The sequence below is a fragment of the Oculina patagonica genome, chromosome 3 (assembly GCF_052425735.1).
Source record: "Oculina patagonica isolate OP01 chromosome 3, crgOcupat, whole genome shotgun sequence".
NCBI lineage: Eukaryota > Metazoa > Cnidaria > Anthozoa > Scleractinia > Oculinidae > Oculina > Oculina patagonica.
This window is the reverse complement of record NC_135760.1, coordinates 9,334,125-9,356,354: the sequence shown is the minus strand read 5'-3', so window position 1 is coordinate 9,356,354 and position 22,230 is coordinate 9,334,125. Positions and strand designations below refer to the sequence as shown.

At 39.8% G+C, this 22,230-nt stretch overlaps 3 protein-coding genes across 6 annotated transcripts in view; 1 reads left to right on the top strand and 2 right to left on the bottom strand.

The window, feature by feature from the left end:
• Window positions 1-22,230, top strand: part of LOC144646393 (ubiquitin-protein ligase E3B-like) — a 195,084-nt gene that overhangs the window by 143,035 nt on the left and 29,819 nt on the right. The window lies entirely within an intron of this gene.
• LOC144645629 (uncharacterized protein C22orf15-like) lies at window positions 418-3,937 on the bottom strand. Its single transcript, XM_078505192.1, has 5 exons — window positions 3,840-3,937; window positions 3,654-3,740; window positions 1,751-1,867; window positions 991-1,065; window positions 418-768 (listed from the first exon to the last, which is right to left on the bottom strand). Exons 1-5 carry the CDS (start codon window positions 3,865-3,867, stop codon window positions 536-538), a joined length of 540 nt encoding a protein of 179 aa, XP_078361318.1. The 5' UTR covers window positions 3,868-3,937; the 3' UTR covers window positions 418-535.
• On the bottom strand, window positions 5,243-21,539 carry LOC144646416 (mitochondrial sodium/calcium exchanger protein-like). 4 transcript variants are annotated; one of them, XR_013569406.1, is made up of 18 exons: window positions 21,065-21,539; window positions 20,024-20,182; window positions 19,211-19,263; window positions 18,714-18,771; window positions 18,208-18,322; window positions 16,640-16,807; window positions 14,960-15,076; window positions 13,826-13,993; window positions 13,666-13,752; window positions 12,675-12,808; window positions 10,553-10,685; window positions 9,342-9,463; window positions 8,688-8,765; window positions 8,454-8,529; window positions 7,764-7,844; window positions 7,236-7,300; window positions 6,115-6,968; window positions 5,243-5,265 (listed from the first exon to the last, which is right to left on the bottom strand). XR_013569406.1 is itself a non-coding variant. In XM_078506004.1 (17 exons), exons 1-17 carry the CDS (start codon window positions 21,311-21,313, stop codon window positions 6,786-6,788), a joined length of 2,046 nt encoding a protein of 681 aa, XP_078362130.1. In that variant the 5' UTR covers window positions 21,314-21,539; the 3' UTR covers window positions 6,110-6,785. The 4 variants fall into 4 exon arrangements, 1 of the variants encoding a protein (XP_078362130.1); XR_013569407.1 differs by lacking the exon at window positions 5,243-5,265 and adding an exon at window positions 5,883-5,933; XR_013569405.1 differs by lacking the exon at window positions 5,243-5,265 and adding an exon at window positions 5,957-6,075.

Genomic DNA, 22,230 nt, shown 5'->3' with positions numbered 1-22,230 from the left:
CGTCTTTACTTGTATTTATTCTGATTACAAACCCGAGAGTATTGCATCAAATGAAAGCTACATGTATTGAGCAGTACCTTCATGTGGTACAGTATATTATGCTGTACAATGTGGTTCTAATTTTTAAGTCTGGATGAAACCCTAGTGTGTGACCATTCAAATGAAAGCTACTTAGCAACACTATAATGTGGTACTGTTTATTATTATACAAGGTTGTTTTTATCTGTGGAAACTTTAGTGTATGACCATTCGAATGAAAGCTATTGAGTGGTACTCTCATGTGGTATTGTTTATTATGCTGTACAAGGTGAAAACCCTTTGAGGAAACCCTAGTGTGTGACAATTCGAATGACAACTATTGTACTTTAATATGGTGCTGTTTGTTTAGCAGTAGTTTTGTTTAGTGCTGGTTATTACAAGATTAACACCAAGTCACAACTGCAGAGAGAAAATATATTTCTTATTCAGTTCAAATTAGTACAAATAATCCTTATATTACAAAATTCCATTCAAAACAAAAGTCCAACCAGAGCGTTCAGTTCTTGGAAATTTTCCTTTGTCGTGATTTTCCTGGTGGCGAGGGGGTGGTACCAAGATTTTTCCCGTCCCCTCTAGAGGGAGGGATAGATTCTGATCTGTTGCGCCCTGCACTTGGCATACTACGAAGTTGTTTGCGCATTTTGGAAACATTATTCCAGACTGACTCTTTTCTGTTGCCGGACTTGGGTTTGGAATCAGAACAGGACTTTGAGAGCGTCTCCAATCGAGCTGTTGGAAAAAAAGAATGCTTTGATATTAATGTAGCGATCAGTGTGCTCAAATTAAAGAGAGAGAGAGACGGGGCGCGGGGTAGAGAAAGGCCCGAAGTAGAGATGATCCTTTTCAAAAATGGGGGGAATTTGGGCTGGGCGGGCCCTTTCTATCTGCAGTGGGGGGAGGGCTTAATATATTTCCATACTCTTAAGCTCAGTTGTTTTTGAAATTACTCACCTAGAAGTTTGGGATTGGATCTCTCTAGGTCGTTTAACAGCGCCGTGTAAGTTGTTGGTTGATCTCCTTGTCCTTCTGTGTAAAAATGAAATAAAATGAAGAAAACTTGAGGACTCATTGGATAGGTTCGTTACACAGTGGAATCCCGATTTTTCCGACCCTTAATTTCTCGAAACTTCCGAAAAATCGCGAAATTTAATACGCACGAAAACAACATTGCGCGAAATTTAAACACGACAATTAATACCATTTTTAATCAAAACAATAATTTTATGAAACTGCAACTAACTATCCTTGAAAATATCGTTTCGTCTTGTTTTCGACTACCACCCTTCCTCTGATTACTCTTTCCTTTAACTTATTAATCAGCCAAGACCTCTTAAAAGCACAGTCACCTAGGTTCCGTTTGCAGACTTCTTGTAGTAAGATTGAGTTAGACCTTTGTGTATTTCCAGTAGTTCCCTTAGTCTTTGACGACTGATCCAGAAACCACTGACAGCATCGCGAAATTTAATACACTTTTTTTCTAATTTTTCTTGTAATCGCGAAAATTAATACTCGCGAAATTCGGCACCCAAATTTTCGCGAAATTAAGTAAGAATTAGTAAGAATAAGGTAGTCTAAACTCCCTGATTTCTCACCCAATTCATTTTCCTTTCCCTTGGAGGTGCAAGAAATCGGAATTCCACTGTACGCGGAGGATTGTTTAAACGACACGAAATTCATTCAGTTCAGTTGAAGTCGTAGTTGTAAAACTTACTTTCGACCTTTATAAGCACAAACACTTCACGTCCTTTTAGAAATCTGTGGGCGTACTGAGTTGGAAACTCGTGCAAATTTTTAATGTCACCGTCTTCATCTGATAGGTCCAACAATACTAAGGAAAAAGAGAAAACGTGTTAGATAGACGTGTTCAGTGTACAGGTGATTTAAAAGCTTAAATTTGAACATCATAGCTATCACAGACAAAAGGGGGTAATGGGGGGGGGGGGGGGACCAAAAGCGTACTTCGCCGCAGACGTCCGTTAGTCGTGCGCGCAGTCGCATACTCAATTCTGTTGCCGCGAGAGAGACATCTGAGGCCAGAGCTCTGAAAACCCACATTCGTGACGAATCAGTACCTACGCGCAGTACGGAAATCTTTGTACAGTTTGTGGTGTTTCCGATTGGTCAGATTGGCTCTGTTTCCCGATTTAGTGACAACAAAGTCTGTAGAAATACGTAAATCAGAGATTGGTTTGAATTGATCTTTGACACGCACCTTTGATTTGGGGTAAAAGAGGTAAAAGCCGTCTTTGCCAAACCTTTGTCTTACCTTTTTTTGCAGCAAAGGCTGTCTTTGATTTTGATCAAAGATAGTGCGCTTCTACTTTGGCGTTTATCGAAGGTGTGACAAAGGTACCGTGAAATGTGACTTTGACTCATGACAAAGGAACCTTTGATTTTCGTGGCGTGTCGGGTTACCCCAACCTGAACACCACCTGATTTGCTAACAACCTTTTTGCTACTTATTTTCGCGGGACTTAATTTTCGCGATTTTCAGAAAATCGCGAAATTTAAGACCCGCGAAAAAAGGTTCTCGCGAAAAATAACGACGCGAAATTTAATACCCTTCTATATAGTTCGTTGTGAATATTCAACGTTTCCGTCAGTTTACTACTTAATTATCTTGGTACAGTCGTCAAATTAACGCCACTTTGTTGCAAAGGAACATGTCAAACTGTTTTTAAAGTTTTGTTTTGTTATATGGTTTTGTTCAGTGTCATTGGAAACTGTTGCAGTGGAAAATTAAAATCAGTTGGACCAATTTTGAGACTTACTGTTTGTTAATGTAGACCAGTATTTTGACAATTTTCGCGAAATTTACTTCCTGTAATCGTATTTTTTTTGGCCAAATCGCGAAATTTAAGTCCCGCGAAAATAAGTAACAATAAGGTACCTTGTAAATCGATGGAACCTGCATGCACGTGACGTTGTTGCTTAGCAACCGAGAAGGCAAAAACCGAGAGTTCGACCCTGTGGCATCTTTATGAGCAATGGTTCACTTTCAGTTTACTGGATGAAAACCGTTTATTCTTAAATGGCCAAAATTGTTAACTGATAGATTATCAGGTATAATAAAAATTTCCCATGGCTAAAGTAACTTAAGCAACTAGTTAAATAAGCTGTTTGGTACACCAAGTTTAGAAGCAAGATCACTCGAGTGAGCAAGAACGCCTTCCACACTAGGGTAAAAACAACGGCTTTAAAATTTCAGGATGAACGTTTACGTTCTAACACTGTTTCAGCTAAGAAAGAAAGTGGGCAGAGCGGAGGCCAAATCCAAACAATTCGAGAGTGGGTAACTTTATAAACATGCTTCTCGCCATTATCACCAAATTGATCTAATTGTTATAAGTTGTCGTGTGTCTTTTCTTACTCACAGTACTGTTGCTGCAATCGTCGATTTGTCGACGCAAACCTGAGCGCGAAAGCTCTGGATGAATCGAAGGGAAATATTGTACACCTCTGGACACCTCGCTAAGTTACGTTGCGTATCAAAGCTGAACTTCTGTAAATAAGATGCCATTGCTAATTGCTCGTTAACCGCCGATTTACACCTCTTCAGACAGTAGAGCACTGCTGCAAATAGGCTTAAATAAACACACAGTAAACTGTCTTACTTCCTTTCTGGCACCCACATCGTCTTCTGAGGTTGTCCAGCAAATTGACCGTCACACAATTTGGATTAAACAATTCTTCTTCGTTGTCTACGACGAGAATCAACCACAAACTCATTCGCACTGAAAACGCTCGACCACTTGAAAAAATCAAACCAAGAAATTCACCTGTCGAAACTACAAACTTACCTCCAAATTTGACCGTTATAAAAGACATGACATGTCCTTGAACTAAACTCAACCTCGCCGTTGTTTCATGAGGGACGAAGCAAAGTTTTGCTGGTCGTTTTGCGAGTAGTGCTCTTTGTTAGAAATCCCGGGGGAACAAATTTTAGTATATTAATTTCAACAACAAAAGCCACCTTAGCCATTCCTTACAAAACTCATCTTTAATTATCTGCAGTTTGAATACATGTGATAATGATGCCTTGTTCAAAAGGAATCTTTCAAGCGTTTTTGTCGTACAACTTTTGGCGCTGGAGTTGACTTTAGACCGTTTATGAATTGACTTGCTAAAGTTTGCTACAAGCTAACGGGTTACGCCTTCAACGGTCTTCCAACTTACGGTTTTACAAGCCGAAAAACGAGGAGAAAGCTCTAATCAAATTTTCTGGTTTTATCGAAACAGCAAGTTCAAATTTTCAACGGGGAATGGACCAAAACCTCTCGCTTTTTTATTGAGCGCCGGATTTGATAGTCGCTGAGATTTGAAGAACGTTCACCCGGTTAACTCTCTTCGGCTTTTATGCAAGAAAAAGATCAAGCCTGTAATATGTAATTATAATGTACGCTGACACACTCTGGAGAAACTTCGACATAGTTAATAATATTTATTTGGATTAAACGAATGTTTAACACTAATTTACAACACTACAAGTTCTCTAATGATTTTAAAATACCTTACATTAACATACAATATCTTTTTTGCCATTGGAGGCTAGAAGTTAACTTAGTTTTTTTGTTTTCAAAAGTTAAAAACTCTTCTAAAAATCTAATAACGACGAAAAGGTTATAAAATAACTACAAAAGTTAAGTTAAGACAAGTAAAATTTCTTAAAATGACTGTATCGAGTAAAAATACTTAATTTGGCGATCGTGGATCTAAAATTGTAGATATTTGGTACTCTATATTTAAATAATTCTATTAAGTAATTTAAGATTGATTCAATGTAATTATTCTCACTATACGTAAGAAATTTGAATTAAATTAAAACTATGATACAATTTGAATGTAACAATTGAATGAATAAGTTAACTTAAATACAATTTTTCAATTTATAAAATTGTGATCCTATCACTAAAGTTCTGATAGGTTTCTCAAATGTAACATTTCTTAATTTCGTAAAAAAACATCCGCTTTGTGTTAACATAAACTGATGCAAAAATTAGAGTGACTTTAGGCCAGATAACTCAAAATTGTTTGTGCTAATCTCTCCTGCAATTTAGGGCCTGTTAATACAGGTAAAAATGTTCGCTGATGGAAGTGTCATTCCTCCATACTGAGCTATTCCGGGCGAGAGAGTTTGTCATACACTTCGTTATAAAAAGCAGTTAAATGTTTACATGAGAAAATCGCAAAGTTGTTTCGGGGGGGGGGAAGGGGGGGCAGGGTGACCTTGGGGAGCAAGCCAACTTTCTTTCATGTAAACACTCTGGCTTTAATAACTCGGGGGGTCACGTGGACATGCAATACCGGTAAAAGGGGGGGGGGGGGCAGGATGACCCTGGGTACAGGGTCACTCGCTTTAAAGGCAGGGTGACCTTGGGGAGCAAGCCAACTTTCTTTCATGTAAACACTCTGGCTTTAATAACTCGGGGGGTCACGTGGACATGCAATACCGGTAAAAGGGGGGGGCAGGATGACCCTGGGTACAGGGTCACTCGCTTTAAGGCAGGGTGACCTTGGGGAGCAAGCCAACTTTCTTTCATGTAAACACTCTGGCTTTAATAACTCGGGGGGTCACGTGGACATGCTACCGGTAAGGGGGGGGGCAGGGTGACCCTGGGTACAGGGTCACTCGCTTTAGGCAGGGTGACCTTGGGGAGCAAGCCAACTTTCTTTCATGTAAACACTCTGGCTTTAATAACTCGGGGGGTCACGTGGACATGCAATACCGGTAAAGGGGGGGGGGCAGGATGACCCTGGGTACAGGGTCACTCGCTTTAAAGGCAGGGTGACCTTGGGGAGCAAGCCAACTTTCTTTCATGTAAACACACTGGCTTTAATAACTCGGGGGGTCACGTGGACATGCAATACCGGTAAAGGGGGGGGGGGCAGGGTGACTCTGGGTACAGGGTCACTCGCTTTAAAGGCAGGGTGACCTTGGGGAGCAAGCCAACTTTCTTTCATGTAAACACTCTGGCTTTAATAACTCGGGGGGTCACGTGGACATGCAATACCGGTAAAGGGGGGGGGGCAGGGTGACTCTGGGTACAGGGTCACTCGCTTTAAAGGCAGGGTGACCTTGGGGAGCAAGCCAACTTTCTTCCATGTAAACACTCTGGCTTTAATAACTCACCTGCTAGGGACACGTCAGGACATATTGAGCATGCGTGAAACCAAGATGGCCAAAATTTCGGCTCGGACAGCAGGGACAACTTTTGTCATATAAACGCTCGATAAAAGATGGCTTGGGGGAGAGGGTAACCATTCTACCAGGGACATCTTTTCTTCATAAAAACAGGCCCTCGGCTCCATAAACTTTCAAGTTTCTCCCAAAGATCGAGTTACATCAATTGCTTGCAAACACTTGTCATTCATATTTTGGAAACAATAAAAATGGTTTGAAAAACTTTAGGATAAATTGTATACGAAATTTACCTAAACACAAAATCATCTCACGGCCATTATTTTAAAGTTGACGATTACATTCAACTTTCACGATTGTGTTGGGAAATACCCCTGTGATACTTTGTAAAATAATATTTTGTTAAAAGTCGTTTACTAAAAGAATCAACACAAAGGCTCTCATTGGAGCCTTTGTCGCGTCCAAGAGAAGGGCATACTTAACGACCCTAGCTACTTTGCAAAATACTAAAAAATAGTTTGTAAAACCTAGAAGTTATAACCGAACCGGCTTCACCAAGAAGGAAACTGTTACACTACCTACCCTACTCTTCACGGTCTGACAGCCATTAAATATGTTTAAACTCGCATGCTATAGACACCGTCAAGTAAGCTACGTACAAAACTATAAGGTACACGCCGTACATCCGGGGTACTTTGAATCCCATTAAAGGAATTAAGATGGCGGACGAACTGAGACTAGCGGCGAGAAATCCCGCGGAGATCTGGTACTGGTGATATCTGTGACGTAACTGGACAGAGATAATGACAAAAAGGGTGTTAGCATGTTGTATTGAACTCTTACTTATGGAACTCCTCTCTAAAGCAGACGTCTACTGAAAGCAGCAAACGCGGAAAGCAAGGGTGGGGTCTAGTGCCCTATCCCTACCCCTCGCGCTTCTTCTTTTGCGCTCGTGCCCAGTTCTCTTGCGATTTTTTTTCGCACGTTCAAAGGTCGAACAAAAATACGAGAAAATAAAAGGCTGTGAAAAGGCTAAAGCAGACACAGATATACTTACCGGTATTGCATGTCCACGTGACACCGTGACAACAGTGCATGATATACCGATACCTAACAACATATCTGGAGAGAAGTTAAGGAAGCTCTTTCAATCTTAAACGTACCACAAAGAAACCTCACACAAATTCTCCGACAGTTCATTTTGACAATTTACATATGGTTTACATCGCCTAATGGCAAGCTATAAGCATACGGAACATCCAAAATAAAGACGGTTTTGAGCTTGACTGGTTGAAGTCACTTTGTTTTGGAGGCTTTCTTATGCCCCTAGCATGTAACCGCGTTTTCTGCAAACATGGCAAAAGCCCCATTTACACCGTTCCTTTCTCGCGTGAACGAGAACGATTTTGCTTTGACTTTAAATATAATACCATGGGCAGATTAATTTCAGCTAAGGTCAAATATAAGCCTTAAAAGAAAGGTGCGTAGTTCTGATGTCAGTTTTACAAGTTGTGCTGTATTTTACAAAACGGTGACAAGAAATTAGCAGTGAATCAGTGTATCACTGCTGAATATCACAGGATACTTAGCAAAGGGCCTCCAAAGCAAGCTGACACGGCCATGCGAGAAAATCCTTGTCTTGCCATAGCTGTGTTTGACACAAAATCTGAAAAATAAAACAAGAGTAAGTTTTGTCTTGTTATCTTTGGTACATTGTCGGTAGATCAACGAGCAGTTCATCTTTTACCTCAGTTGTGTGAGCCAGAAGCAAAAAGGAATAAGCGAAAGAAAAAATTGGCAGCATAGGGTTGGGGCAGAGGCTCGGGAAAAGAGGAACTTTGGAGTGCAATTTTTTCCTTTCGCGTATTTAGTTTCTTCCTCAGCGAACTAAGGGGGAGGGGGGCACGTTGGTCTAATGGTAAGCGCGCTGGACTCCACATCGAGCGGTCAGCGTTCGAGCCCTGGCCGGGGCCACTGTTGTGTTCTTGGGCAAGACACTTAACTCTCACAGTGCCTCTCTCCACCAAGGTGTATAAATGGGTACCGCCAAATTTAATGCTGGGGCTAACCCTGCGATGGACTAGCATCCCATCTAGGGAGGATTAGAAATATTACTAGTCGCTTCATGCTATTGAAACCGGGATAAGCTATGACCTGATTGGCCATTTGGCTCGAAAGCAGACTTTACCTTTACCTCGGCGAACTAAGGGTGAAGACAGACTGTCCCCCCCCCCCCCCAGTCGCCTACTAAGATTGAGAGAAATGCAAGACTTACCACCAATACTGTTACCCCAGGCAAGAAAAGTGAGGCCAAGAATTGCGTCGCTCAAACCAAACGCGATGCCAAACGTCTACAAGATAACATGATTGATACAACTTTAATGAAGTTTTTTTTTTTAAGTAATGTACTTAAATAATGGATACCCCTTCACATTATAAAGATATGTACAATTACAGTAAACAACTGATTCAAGAGGGTAAATATGCTATTTCACTCCAACAACTGTACCTGAAGCAGGTTAACAATCTCGTTTGCCGTCGTGTAGATCCAGATTACTGATACCACGAACGCCACGTACGCAAATAGCTAGAGAGAGATTGAAGCGTGATAATATGAGTAATACATTAGTGGCACTAAGATGTCAAACACTTTTGCAGTTATGGAACTGAAAAAAAAAATCACAAGTACAGTGGCCTGCAATATAAAATGGCCATTCCCCAGTTCTTCAAAAGCAGATAACACTATCCACTGGATAAATCGCTGATCAGTGGATGAGCATAAGCAAAACCAACTTTACGTTTTTCACTGAGTGATTTATCTTTTGGTTAGCGGTATTCGTCATTTGGAAAACAATGACCAATCGTATTGCTACTCCTTCCTGGATGGGATGCTTGTCCATTGCAGGTCAAACTAACAATTTTCCGATACTAATTTGTCCATTGCAGGTCAAACTAACAATTTTCCGATACTAATTTGAACAATGGCTCTACGAGAGTAAATTCCTTGCGATGAACAAACAAAAAAGATCAATGCCAGGTTCGACCCCAGATCTCTTGATCTACAGTCTGGGCCGACGCACTAAAATTTGTGCGTCTCGCAACAACCTCTATTGAATAATGTTTTTGCCTCGATCCCTTTAAGTTATTCTTGTGGAGTACTTACAAAATGACCACAAGGCTGCTTGTCACTTCTAGTTGTCATGGCAACAATCACAGCTAGAGCTATTCCTCCACAAAGCGCCAACGCCCAGGCAGGAAAACGTTCACCAATCATGACATTGCCGGCTACGAGAAAACATCGAACCAAGGTTATTATTCTTCTTAAAAACATCCATTCAGTTTGTCTTTCTCATGAACTGGAAGTAACGGAATACATCACTTATTTATGATGTTACCTGAGAATAAAACTTTTGAGGACTTTTGAGTACCGACTGTTGACAGCCCTCTTTTTTCTCGTCTTCGTTCGTTGATGGTAGAGAAACGCGAGGGAGTGGGTGGAGGGAGCTAGCCCCCACCCTCCCACCCCCTCTACTTCAAACTCGCTGTTTCTTTCGCGTTCTTTTGCGTTAAAAAATTGAAAGGCTGTGAAAGTCGATTTTTGGTTAAGACAATATCATCAGAATGTTTCCATACACAGTTCATTGAACTAAACTAAAATCAAAATAATGAACATAGTGGGGGAAAAAAGAATGACGAATTGCATTTGATGTTTGCAATAAATGTGAAAAAGTACTTTTGAAACAGTGGGTTTGATAAGGCTTTCATAAATTCTTTTTATTCTGATTATCGTAACTACGAATAGGCTATATCGACAAATACAATAAAAAATTGTTCCCGTTGCCAAAGAAAAAAAGGAATTAATTCCAGTTATATCAAACAGCTATGAGCCCATGTTGTAAATCGATTCGTGAGATAGAGCAGCTTTCAATTGAGTGTCGTAAAACCAAAACCAAAGTAATTACTCTGGCCAATCACAAAGGACACAGACAATCCAGTGAACCAATCAAAACTTGAAGCGCCAGAAAACGTGCGTGAGCGAGTCACAATTGGTTTTGGTTTTAGTTCTGATTGGCTGAGAAAGTGGCGCGAGATTTTTAATCCAATCAGTAAGCGTAGTAATGCAAAACCAAAGCAAACGCAATTTACTTTCGACACTCAAGTGAAAACCGCTCTAAAATAGCAGTATTACACAACGATTACACAAACATTGCAACAGGGTTAAGATTTTCCTTGTCTGCAGCTAGTGTTGGATTTTTTTTACTTTACTACCAACACTCACCTTTACTCATCTAGAACGTCGAGTCTCTCGGCAGAACAGCAGTGTATGATAGTGTTTTACGAGCATGTTATTAAATATTTACACAAGGTACTTACCTTGTGTTGCCATGACACCAAAGACCGGCATTGTTATGCAGTGTAAGACGTTTAGCCACTTGTTCCAGTTATGATTCTCTTTGTCGTAATCCACAACTGGTACAGTGAGATTAAGACAAAATACTGCAGGAGCCTGCAAACAAAACATGAGCCTCAGTGAACAGATTTTCAGTTTCTTTCCACATCCCCCCCCCCCCCCATCACAAAGGATGAATTTGTAACTTGATCCCACTCTGTATCTGGTAGTGGGGGTAGGGGTATGAGATAAAGGGTGCTTTCCATTTGTTTGGAGAAACCAGTAGTTCCTGTGCAAAATTAAATTTGCTCTTAAATGGAACGGTCCACTTCACTAAAAGATTTTGGGAAAATGGAATACCTTCAGAGGTATTCCTCTTTTCTTGTTTTTACTGGAATTCTCGGAACATCACTCTACCTTTTTTATTACCATGCTCCTCGTTGAATCGTCGGGGCCCCCAGGGTATAATTTTTGGTCTCACTTTATAGGGTGTTCTGCGAAAAATTCCAATATTTTTAGCTGTCAAGATCTCGTTTAGGGTTGCACCATAAAAACTGTATAAAAATAAATTCCATTTTTTAGTGTAGTGTTTGTACACTACACTAATGGAGTTAGTTTAGTGGGGAAGCGAACGCTACGCCAGATGTAAACAAATTGCGCGGTCAAGTGGAACTAGCCTGTGTACAGCCGTCCCGCTCCGCTCAAAAAAATCGCAGAGGGGACGTCCCTCCGCGATTTTTTTGAGCGGAGCGGGACGGCTGTACACAGGCTAAGTGGAACAAGCACGTAGACATACATATGCAAATTAGACTGGAACTGGCTTGTTATTGTCCACGAATGTTCTAATTAAAGCAATGGATTAAAAAATTCGCGACAAGGCTCGAACGCGCTCCGGGCAATTAATTGAGGGAAAGAAGGTACTTGCAACATGAGATAAATGTACTTCACCAAAATAAACTGATAAAAAAACTTACAGCCAGTGTACAACTCCGTGAGATATTAACAGATTCGCGCGAGTAATAACGCAAACAAAATACTTGATGTAAGACTTCTAAGTGGAAGATACCGGCAGTTAAATGAGAGGACATTTAAAACTTATAAAGGATACACGTCACGCAAGCTAGCAGTAAGAGATTAATATTTGAGCTCTGGGCAGTTTATAGGGAAAAATGTCATCGCAACATAAGATAAATGTGCTGCGCCAAAATAAACTGATAAAAAACTTATAGCCAGTGCCCAACTCTGTGAGATGGCAACAGATTCACGGGAGTAATCGCGCAAGCAGAATGGATTCCGGAGATACCGGAAGTAAAATGAGAGGACATTTAAAACTTATAAAGGATAAACGTCACGCTAGCTAGCAGTAAGTAATTAAAATGAGAGCTTGCTGAGACGTCAGCCAGGTAGCAAGTTCATACGGACATCATTATTGAAGAATGTCACAAGGCTGACTCAAATTATTTTCTGTACAAAAGCTACCTTCTTTAGTCACTGAGGTGATTTTCTTAAGTTTGTTTCAACAAAATTTATAGTTTGCTAAGTGATGCCATTTAACTAGCTACCTCCCTTAGTCACTGCAAGATCTGATAAACCGTTTTCAATGTGTTGGGGAAAATTCTTCTTTAGACAGATCACGTTATAAAAGAACGTGGCAGGATAACTCGAATTATTTTCAGTAAGTAAGCTACCTTCTTTAGTCACTGAGGTGATGTGCTTATGTTTTTTTTAACAGAATCAATAGTTTGCTAAGTGATGCCATTAACTACCTCCCTTATTTACTGCAAGATATCAAAAAACCGCTGTGAACGTGTTGGGTGAAATTCTTCTTTAGACAGATCATGTTCTCAAATAACATGACAGACGTGTCTCGTCTGACAATTGCCAGACATACATGCTCGACTGGTGACGAGTCACGTGACAACTCTCTCAAACACTACACTGTTCGTACGGACCGCTCGTTATACTTTGGTATCTTTTAGGGGTTGAAGAGAGCTTCAGCTACGCCCAGTTTGGTCTCTTTTAGGGGTTCTTTTCACAATTTTGGATGAACATCCCCGCCCTATTTATATGGGAGTCTCTTCGCCGGACAAATAAGGAAGTTCGTACCTTTACAATCATAAAGAATTTCCAGAAAAAGTTGCTATTACACCAGTCTTCTCGATCGATGGGTTCCAGGCCCTGCAAAAATTTTCTCCATGCACTAACTTTACGTTTTCCACCCAGAAGAGGCAAGTCTTCATCTGGGAAAAAGAAACAAACAGAAACAAAATAGACATGATTAACATTAACTTTATTACAAGAGTATCACATTAACTAATAAAGTTCATTATTATTACAACGTTTCTAACAGTGCCTAATAATAATAAAAACTAAAAGCTTGAGCTTTCTATGAGTAAATAGTCACTGTCGTTCCATATAGTAATTAAATACTGTAGTTCTAAATTTAAAAAAAAAAATGCAAAACAAAGAGGCATGAATCATACTTTTTCAATGCTACTGATAAACCGTACATTAAATTAATTTTGACACAGATTATGAAGTTGCCACCCGATTGTGTGACTAACTGACTGACTGACTGACCTACTCTACTACTACTACTACTGACTGACTGAGCATTTGTCTGACTGACTGACCAGCTGTCTGACTGACTAACTGACTGACTGACTAACTGATTGACTGACTGACTGACCAACCGACTGTCTGACTGACTGATTAACCAACTGACTGACTAACTGACCGACTGACTGTCTGACCGACTGACTGTCTGACTGATTAACCTACTGACTGACTGACTGACTGACTGACCAACTGACCGACTGTCTCTCTGTCTGACTGACTGACTGCCAACTGATTGACTGATTGTCTGACTGACGGACCGACTGTCTGACTGACTGACTGACTGACTAACTAACTGACTGACTGACCGATTGACTGACTGCTACACTAAATGTTTGACTGTCTGACTGACTGACTGAATGACTGACTGACATACTGACCAACCGACTGGCTAGCTGACTGATTGACTAAATAATTGACTTCAACTGATGAAGAATCTTAATTACTTACTAACTTTAAAAATCTGGTTTATTATAAATACCTGAACTTGTGGACTCCTTTCTTGCAGGAATTGGAGCACTGTGAATTGCTGGACCAAGCAAGGTATTTTCACTTGCAATAAGAGCATCTACAAGAAATAGAAATATTGCCTTATTACAGTGTGAATAAATATTACTTATTGTGATAATTACACACCCTACCTGAAAGTGTGTGGTGAGAATGGTGTGCAATTGTGTTTTCCCAATTGATGTCATTTGTTTCTGCGTTAACAGTCACAGCGTTTACTGATTCATTACTCCCCCTTGCTGCATGTATAAGTTTTCTTGTTCCAGCACGGCCACCTGACTCCAGAAAGTCGCCATTGGATTCTTTTTAAAACATAAAAAGAGTGAAGGTTCAGACAAGGCATATATGTCTATGATATGAAAATAAAATATGTTATAACTTTTATCAGGGCCGGGTTGTTCACACTGTTTAACACTAACCCAGTTGTTTAACACTAACCCAGGATTAAAAGTTTATCCAGGGTTCAATTTCTCGTGGATAAAAGTGTTTTTATTGCTTATGTTTTGTGGAGCTTGAGATTAGTCGATGTCAAAAATGGAGGACAGAAAATATAAACAGAAAACCTCAATGAGAAGTTAAAAAACTGAAATCAAACTTCACACTAATCCTGGATTAGCTTAATCGTGCTTTGAACAACCCGGCCCAGGTATACACTGCATAATGACCTGACAATGATATAAATACGTTAAGGATTAAACTTAAGACACTTTAAGATGAACACAGAGAAATACTAAAAGAAATGGATGGCGAATGTGCAGTTCTAGAAAACTTATCCATACCCACCCCACGGAAGGTCATTGGACACATTCCAAACGAGTTGGGATCTCACAAGTATGGGGTTTAACTGACATTTCCAGAGGGGTGAGGGGGATTCAAACCTAAAACCTTCTGTGGGAGGGATATGGATATTTTCTGGAGCAATACAATGTACCGGTAGTTAGAAATGACTAAGGAGGCCCTTTGTGTTATTTCTTTTTCTGGGAAGGGGGGGGGGGGGGTGATTACCTTAATATTCTTCCTGTTTTTAACCATAGCGCTTGGTAACTGTAAAGATCTTTGTGATTGCCAGTGTTCAACATTTAGTAAGTCCACTGCCAATTCAGTCATTGGGACTCAAAAGACTCCAATGGTTTAAAAGCGAACATCTCAGAAGCATCATAAACAAGAATGCTTTAATACCGACTGTGTACCATGTAGACATCTCAATTTAGTAATGGGCTTGTGTGGCAGGGTACTCTGCAGTTACTCCAATTACATTATGGACGTACCTGATTCTGGGGATTCAGCTTTAATTTCAACACGCCCTGAATTTCTTTTCCATCTTTGGTAGATATAGTGGCCAAAAATGACAACAAGAATGTACGCTACATAAAATACTATGAAACCTATTGACAAAATAAGAAAAAAAGTAATCAATTACCCTTTTCTTATAAATGTGACATATGTTTTAAAAGGCTCATCAATGGTCATGTTATATGGATTTTAATGCTGGAAGCTCTCAAAACTTTTTCTTACTGAATCAGCCTTGCAGCCCCCAGGTGGGGGATAGGTACCCGCACTAGAACACCAAAAGTCGGAAATAATTGTGTTTCTGACCCAACTATTTCCCTAGGAACTGACTTAAGAATTTATAGAAAGTGATTTTCAGCTCTGATAAGTCCTCAGACGTCTGAGATTCCAAACTGATTCAAGACAAAGCTTGATCTACAGGCAGGGTGAGACAAAAATAAAAAAGGCAGCTTGCCCTTCGGGCAGCTGTTATTTTTTCATACTAGCCCAGAGCTCTGAGAAGCTAGCCCAAAGGTAATTTGCATAATTTCTTCCTTTGGAGACAATAAATACATAAATATTCAAAAAGAAAAGAAAATAATCTTACCACAAGAATTAAAAAAAAAAACACATAACGATTTTGTGGCAACTAACTTTGTAGCTTAATGTAGAAGATTGCAAATATGAAGGATCCTGAAGGATACATTTGAAGAGACATAATTCATAGGCATACATGACGTACCCAATGCCTGCAATGCATTTTGGGGCGTTTTCAAAAACGGTCAGCCATTTGCAAGTTTTACGAGGTGATGGAGTACTTTACGGCAAAGCAATACCATGGATTGGAGAACTATGACTTCTTTTCTTATTGTGAATGCTTTAAAAGCAAAGATCTTCCAATATAATTTTCTGGAAAGACAAAATTCCTCAGAAAATGGCCGTTACTCATCTTAACAGAGAGAAATATAGTCGCCACGTTCAAGTTGGCGACTATAAAACCAGTACGGTTTTTGTCTCCAAGGATGCAGTGAGTCACATTTTTGAGCCCCAAATTTTTCCCTTTAGTCTAATTTGTCTGATGCACATTTATTTCTGAAGGTTGTCATAAAAAAAACAATGTTTATTGCCCGTGTGTTGCTTGCCCGTCGGGCAACCCGTGATCAGAATACGCTAGCCCGACGGATAATTCCACTAGCCCCGGGCTATCGGACAGCACTTTTGTCGCGCCCTGTACAGGGCTGGTTGTTCGAAAGCTGATTAACACCAACCCAGGAATAAAAGTTAAAGGTGTTTTTAGTGCTCATATTCTTTGGAGTTTGACATCAGTCCTTAACTGGAGGAGAGAAAATATAAACAGAAAACCAGAAAAGTTAAAAGAATGAAATCAAAATTCACGCTAGTCCTGAATTATCATAATCATGCTTTGAACAACCTGGTCCAGATCTGTGTATTGTATCTGGTTGGTTGTGCAAAAAATTCAAAACCAAGCAACAATCAACCAGAGAAACTGAATGGATCTCTCACAGATTTCTTTACATGCCATCTCCTTTATGATGGATACATGTAATTTGTGCTACACTCCTGAAATGAGAGTTCTGATACAGCTAGCAGTGAAGGCCTATAAATTGTGCAGACATAAATAGCCATAATGATCAGGGAACAAGCTGAGAGTTAATTACCTATTGACTCTCCTAATGTTATGTTTTCTTTATATAATGTGATGAACGTCCATGAAACAGCTCCCAGGTAGAATAAGACATCCCTGGTAAATGGACGAGTTGTCAACGTGATAGTTGAGACAAAGGATATAGCACCAACAACAACTGTTGTCACAAACATACCAGCACCTGAAACGTGGAAACAAAAACAAAAAAACAAATAAATCAATTGATAAAAAAAATTGTTACCTACCAAATTGTACGAATATAGGTATACCACATCAACAGTTATAAAGCAAACTGATGAAGATTGGAAAATGATTGGGGCCAACCTGCAAAACATTTGCCTATAGAAACTGGAGTTTTAAAAGTCATTGAAAAGTGGCAGCCTTTTTAGTTTCTAGACTCAGGAACAGACTTGCCAAAAGTGGATATAAAGAAAATCAAAGGTCTCTATGAGAATACAACTGCTTCGCATCAGGTGAATAAAATGATTTACAGAAAAATTGAGGCACGAGCAACACTGGTCAGTGAAATTTACAAACAAAGTCTATGACCCAACAACCAATGGAGTGGGTGAATTTGTTGGCTTAAGGTAGGATACCTCCTATTTCGCATTCTGCAAGACAGTCATAAATATGGATATATATTAAGTGTATTATAAAGATGCAGAAAATTTGAAAAAAAAAAGAATAAATAAATAAATAAATAAACAAATGGGAATTTGCAGTGGCAAGTTCACAGGCTGGCTCTTCGTCCACTGTTTCCGATTGAATTGGAATTTAGAACTGTTGATTTTTCTGGAGGAAGGAAAACTGGAGAACCCAGAGAAAAACCCTCAGAGCGATGACGAGAACCAACAACAAACTCAACCCACATACATGTAAGACGCCGGTCTGGAAATCAAACTCGGCCACATTAGTGGGAGGCGAGTGCTCTCACTACTGCACCATTCCCGCTCCCGAAGAATGCCTGATTGCAGGTTATATATATTTAAAGGAGAAAGCGTTTGCAAAGAAACAGAGAGGCGTTTTCAAGTAAAAGGTGAAGTGCACAAACTGTGCTTTCTTTAACAAACTCTGAACTGCTTAATTATGAAAGCTAGCATTATAGATCTGTGTGCAAAGGGGAGGCGCGGTGGCCTAATGGTTAGCGCGCTCGACTCCGAGTCGAACGGCCCGGGTCGTGGCCTAGCCGGGGCGCTGCGTTGTGTTCTTGGGCAAGACACTTTACTCTCACAGTGCCTCTCTTCACCCAGGTGTACAAATGGGTACCGGCGAATTTACTGCTGGGGGTAACCCTGCGATGGACTAGCATCCCATCCAGGGGGGAGTAGCAATACTCCTAGTCGCTTAATGCTACTGAAACCGGGATAAGCTCCGGCTGTATGGGTCTCATGGCTTGGAGACAAAGAGCATCAGTTTCATAGCTCTCTGCATGCATTGCATGCCTACAATATTAACCAAAAGTGTCATCAGACCTCACTCTCTGGCACTTGCGCATGCCTCAACCTTGATTATTCTGGAGATCACCGAAAAAACTCCCCTGATTTGAATATGTACTACTTACAGGTAATATTATTGTCTTACCAAAAAGGGCCTGTATCCCGAGCTGTACTCCATTTTGATTTCTGCTGTGAGAGAAAGCTGCTAGGGCACTGAAAATATCAGGCGCACCATTGCCAAAGGCTAGAAATGTAACACCCTTTTATTTACAATAAAGTCAAGGAAATCAAATTTCACAGAATGTAAAATATTAAACAAAATTGAAATAATTATATATTGATATTCAAACTCAATAGTGGTTAAAACAAATTTACTACAGGGTGACCTCCCTTAAAGCCTGTTGGCCCAAATTTGATAGGAGATTACAGCTGCCTGAAGTGTGCTAAATATGTGATAGATGATCTACTGTAATAAGAGGAGGGGGAACTGAAGATAGGGCTCGAAATTAAAAAAAAATTAAGTGGCCATTTCGCAACCAGGTAAGGGGTGGTGGGATCATGTTCCCTATGCTCCTTGCCTACATCTGCCACAGTGATTGTATTGTGTTGTTTGCATCCAGCAGAGAATTTCTCACTAAAGTAAAAGGATACAGCAATATTCTGACTGATTCGTAATGTCTTTGAGATCACGTGCAAAGAAGGGCAGAAGCTAAACATGAAATACAAATATAAAAATAAACAAAACAATAATGTTCATGTTTAAATAATCTAATAACAAAATTATTATGTCATTAAGGATTACTGTTTGTCCTGAAGTGTGTTATGACTTTAAAGAACTAATTTTCTTCTGATAAAGACCCTTGTGTTTGCAACTTCAATTCAAACAAAAGGGTTTCTAAATAAATACAGATTTTCACACAGGCTAGAATCTTGTCACAAACTAGCTAAAATGTAATTTGTAATAATGTCAATGCTGGTCTGTATTTTACTTAAATCTGCAACTGAAAATTTAGTACTTGAATATTATTTTAAAATAAACACCACCCTCGAATAAATGCCGCATCAGAAATGCTGAAATTGAATAAATACTAACAGTGTTTAATAAATCAAGTAATTAAAAGGAACCATAATTAATTTTTGCAACTTACTAATCATCCGCTGTCAATCCAAGAGTTATAAAGAGGAATGCCAACCATAAAAACTAAAAAAAATGTTTAGAAATATGATTGCCGCGGCACCTGACTACTACAGTGTATTATACAATCTAGATAAAACAAATTATTTGCTAAAAATATTGCTATTCCTGAATTTTAGTATGGGAGGCATGGTGGCTTAATGGGTCACACAACATTTTGAGCTTGAGCAAGACACTTTACTTTCACTGTGCCTCTGTCCACCCAGGTGTATAAACAGTTACCCGTGAATCTAATGCTAGGGGAAGTAGTTCACCCAGCACTTAAAGCTAGGGAAACCTGAATAAGCTCTGACCTGATGACAGATGGGCCTCTAGGCCAGGCTGCATTCTACTTAGGTTATGCCGAAGATCTTTGGCATGGATAATTCAAAATTCAAAAACCATTCGATACCCCTTACAGATGACTTATTTTAGGTATGAATAATGCTGGACCTTAGACCTGTAATAAAACTTGGCGTATCTTTGGCGTGGTGTGTAGACAGAATGCACCCTGGCCTCTACCTCTAGGCTAAATGCAGACTTATTTTACCTGACTTCTTATAGCATATATAATAAGACGGGCATTCAAATTACTTCAGGAGATCTTAAAATTAGAAACTAATGATTCTTACCATGGATGGGAACTCCCTTATGAAAAGGGATAGGAATGGCAAGGTTGTCTCACTTAGGGCTGTAAATCATAGATAATTTTTTGGTCTCACTTAGGGAATTTTTAGTTGTCAAGGTGTCTTTTAGGATTGCAAATCCAAAAAACCTACTTACATACCAGCAAGAAAAATGCAAGAGGAACAAGTTTTGTAGAAAATGAGCAGTATGGAAACTGTACATATTGAATAAATCCTTCATCCATCTGACAACTCTCAGTTGACTTGACAAAATGACATCGCTGTCCTGAGCTGTTTAAATGGCGCAAGGCAGAACATTCCTGCAATCAGAAAAGAACAAAGTAGCATTATTTCTTGTATCATTTCCAGATTTATTTTGCTAAATGTCATAGTTTCTTGCTAAGTGAACAAGGATAAAAATTCAGGGAGCTAGGGTGCCCCCACCCACCTCCGACAACGTTTACAATGATGTTAAGTCTGGTAATAATTACACTTGAGTGAGAGCCCTAAAGGAGGAAGGAAGGGGGTATAAATCCCATTTTCCAGTCTATTGTTTTCCCGATTTTCCAAATCCCAGTTCAGTTGTATTGTTTATTTGTTTTCTGATTCCCAGTCCCAGTGACCCAAATCCTATTTTCCCCAGTGAAAATTTGCCCAAATTCTAGTTCCCATTTTTCCCCTTCAGGCCACTCTGAAATGTGTATCTACTTGCTAAGTACCAATGTTAAAAGGGACAAGGGTCAAATGGTGAAAATCCGTTTTGTCATTGGTTGTTCTGTTTGTTTTACGATTTCATGTTGCTCAATCGAAAACCTGAACTCTGACCCAGTCACAAAAGAGCATGTTGACCTACTGTCACCTTCAATATAATACATGTAGTTTGTCACTTTCGACAGTTTTGCTTAGTCATGCAAAAATTCTATATACAAGTGTATGTAATGTCTAAATTGGAAAATTACACTCCTTAATTAATATGTGGCTCGTGCAGAAAATTCTAAAATGGAACGTTTTTCATTGACTTTTCTGCTCGGCTCAACATATCGTTCAATTCACTGCGATTTTGGAGTCTCGAATCTCGGTTTTGCTTATTGTAAAGTTCTATAGGTATAAAAATTTGCAATATCATAACTGCACCATGACAGTATATGTATAGTTACAAAAACCTCTCCGTTTGATCAGAAAATGTGCAGTGTATAACTTACATGTTGTTGATCATTTGTTGTTCCAAGATGCCTTATATTGCCAGACGACAACTTTTGATCTGAATTCATGCTGAAGTTCACAGCCAAAAGCTTTCGATTACCACCATGGTCGTTCCCAGCACTGTAGCGATGCAATAAAGGCACTTTCCCGGCAGGTTGTGGTCGGAAATACCATAAAGCCCCTTGTAAGGACAGAAGAGCGATCGTCAAAACAGCTGTCCCTGCGAGTTTCGATGAGGGCTTCGACATAATTTTTGTGAACTCTCTCTTCCTTCGTGGACAATTTTAGAGGAGTGTTGTAAGCAATGATCAATCAAAGTTTGTTTCACTTTCATAGAAGCAGCTTTACATGGTAAAGTGACGTGAATTTTCACTTTCGATCAGTTTATACAACTGACCACAAATCATAGAAAGTGAAATTTACGAGAGGTCTTTCAAGGTTGTGCTAATTCCGGAAGATGCGTCACAACAAAGCGCCAAAAACAAGACGGTCACGGCCTGGAACGAGTGAATTAATTCACCGACGGGAAGGGAGGGTAGGGGTTAAAAAACGTTAAACGGCTGGTTCTCATTTGATCGCCCCGATCGTTTCTATCTTTTCGACCGTTTGCAACTACTGAGACGATCGGAAGCGAGTGGAAGCGATCTATCAGGGGTTCGCATATGATCGTCCGATCGCCTCGTATATGAGCTAATACCTGCGAAATACAATCATTTTAGCCCTAGATCTAGCACAATGACAAAAGAGCAAAACTTGTTGCCTCCCATCTTCTCAGTTATTGCAGTTTTACGGCGAAGATGGGATACGAAAGCTACGCAAGCGATCGTGATCGCCGCAGACGTTAGCGATCGTCTATGTAATGTTCTCATATAATCGCCCGGATCGCAAGAAAAACTTTTTGAACTGACAGAGGCGATAGAAACGGTCGGGGCAATTATAGGAGAACCAGGCTTAAGTCGTCGCAATGCAACGTCTAGAGTTATCAAGGAGCTCAGCTGATCAAATCTTGTGCCTTCATCAAAAAACAAGTTTAAATTTTCAACGGGTAATCGACTAAACTTCTGGCTCGTTTATTGAGCGCCCGCTTTGATGATAGATTTGAAGAACTTTCACCTCTCACTGAACTCTCTTTGGATTTTATGAAAGAGAAAGATCTAGCAGCAAT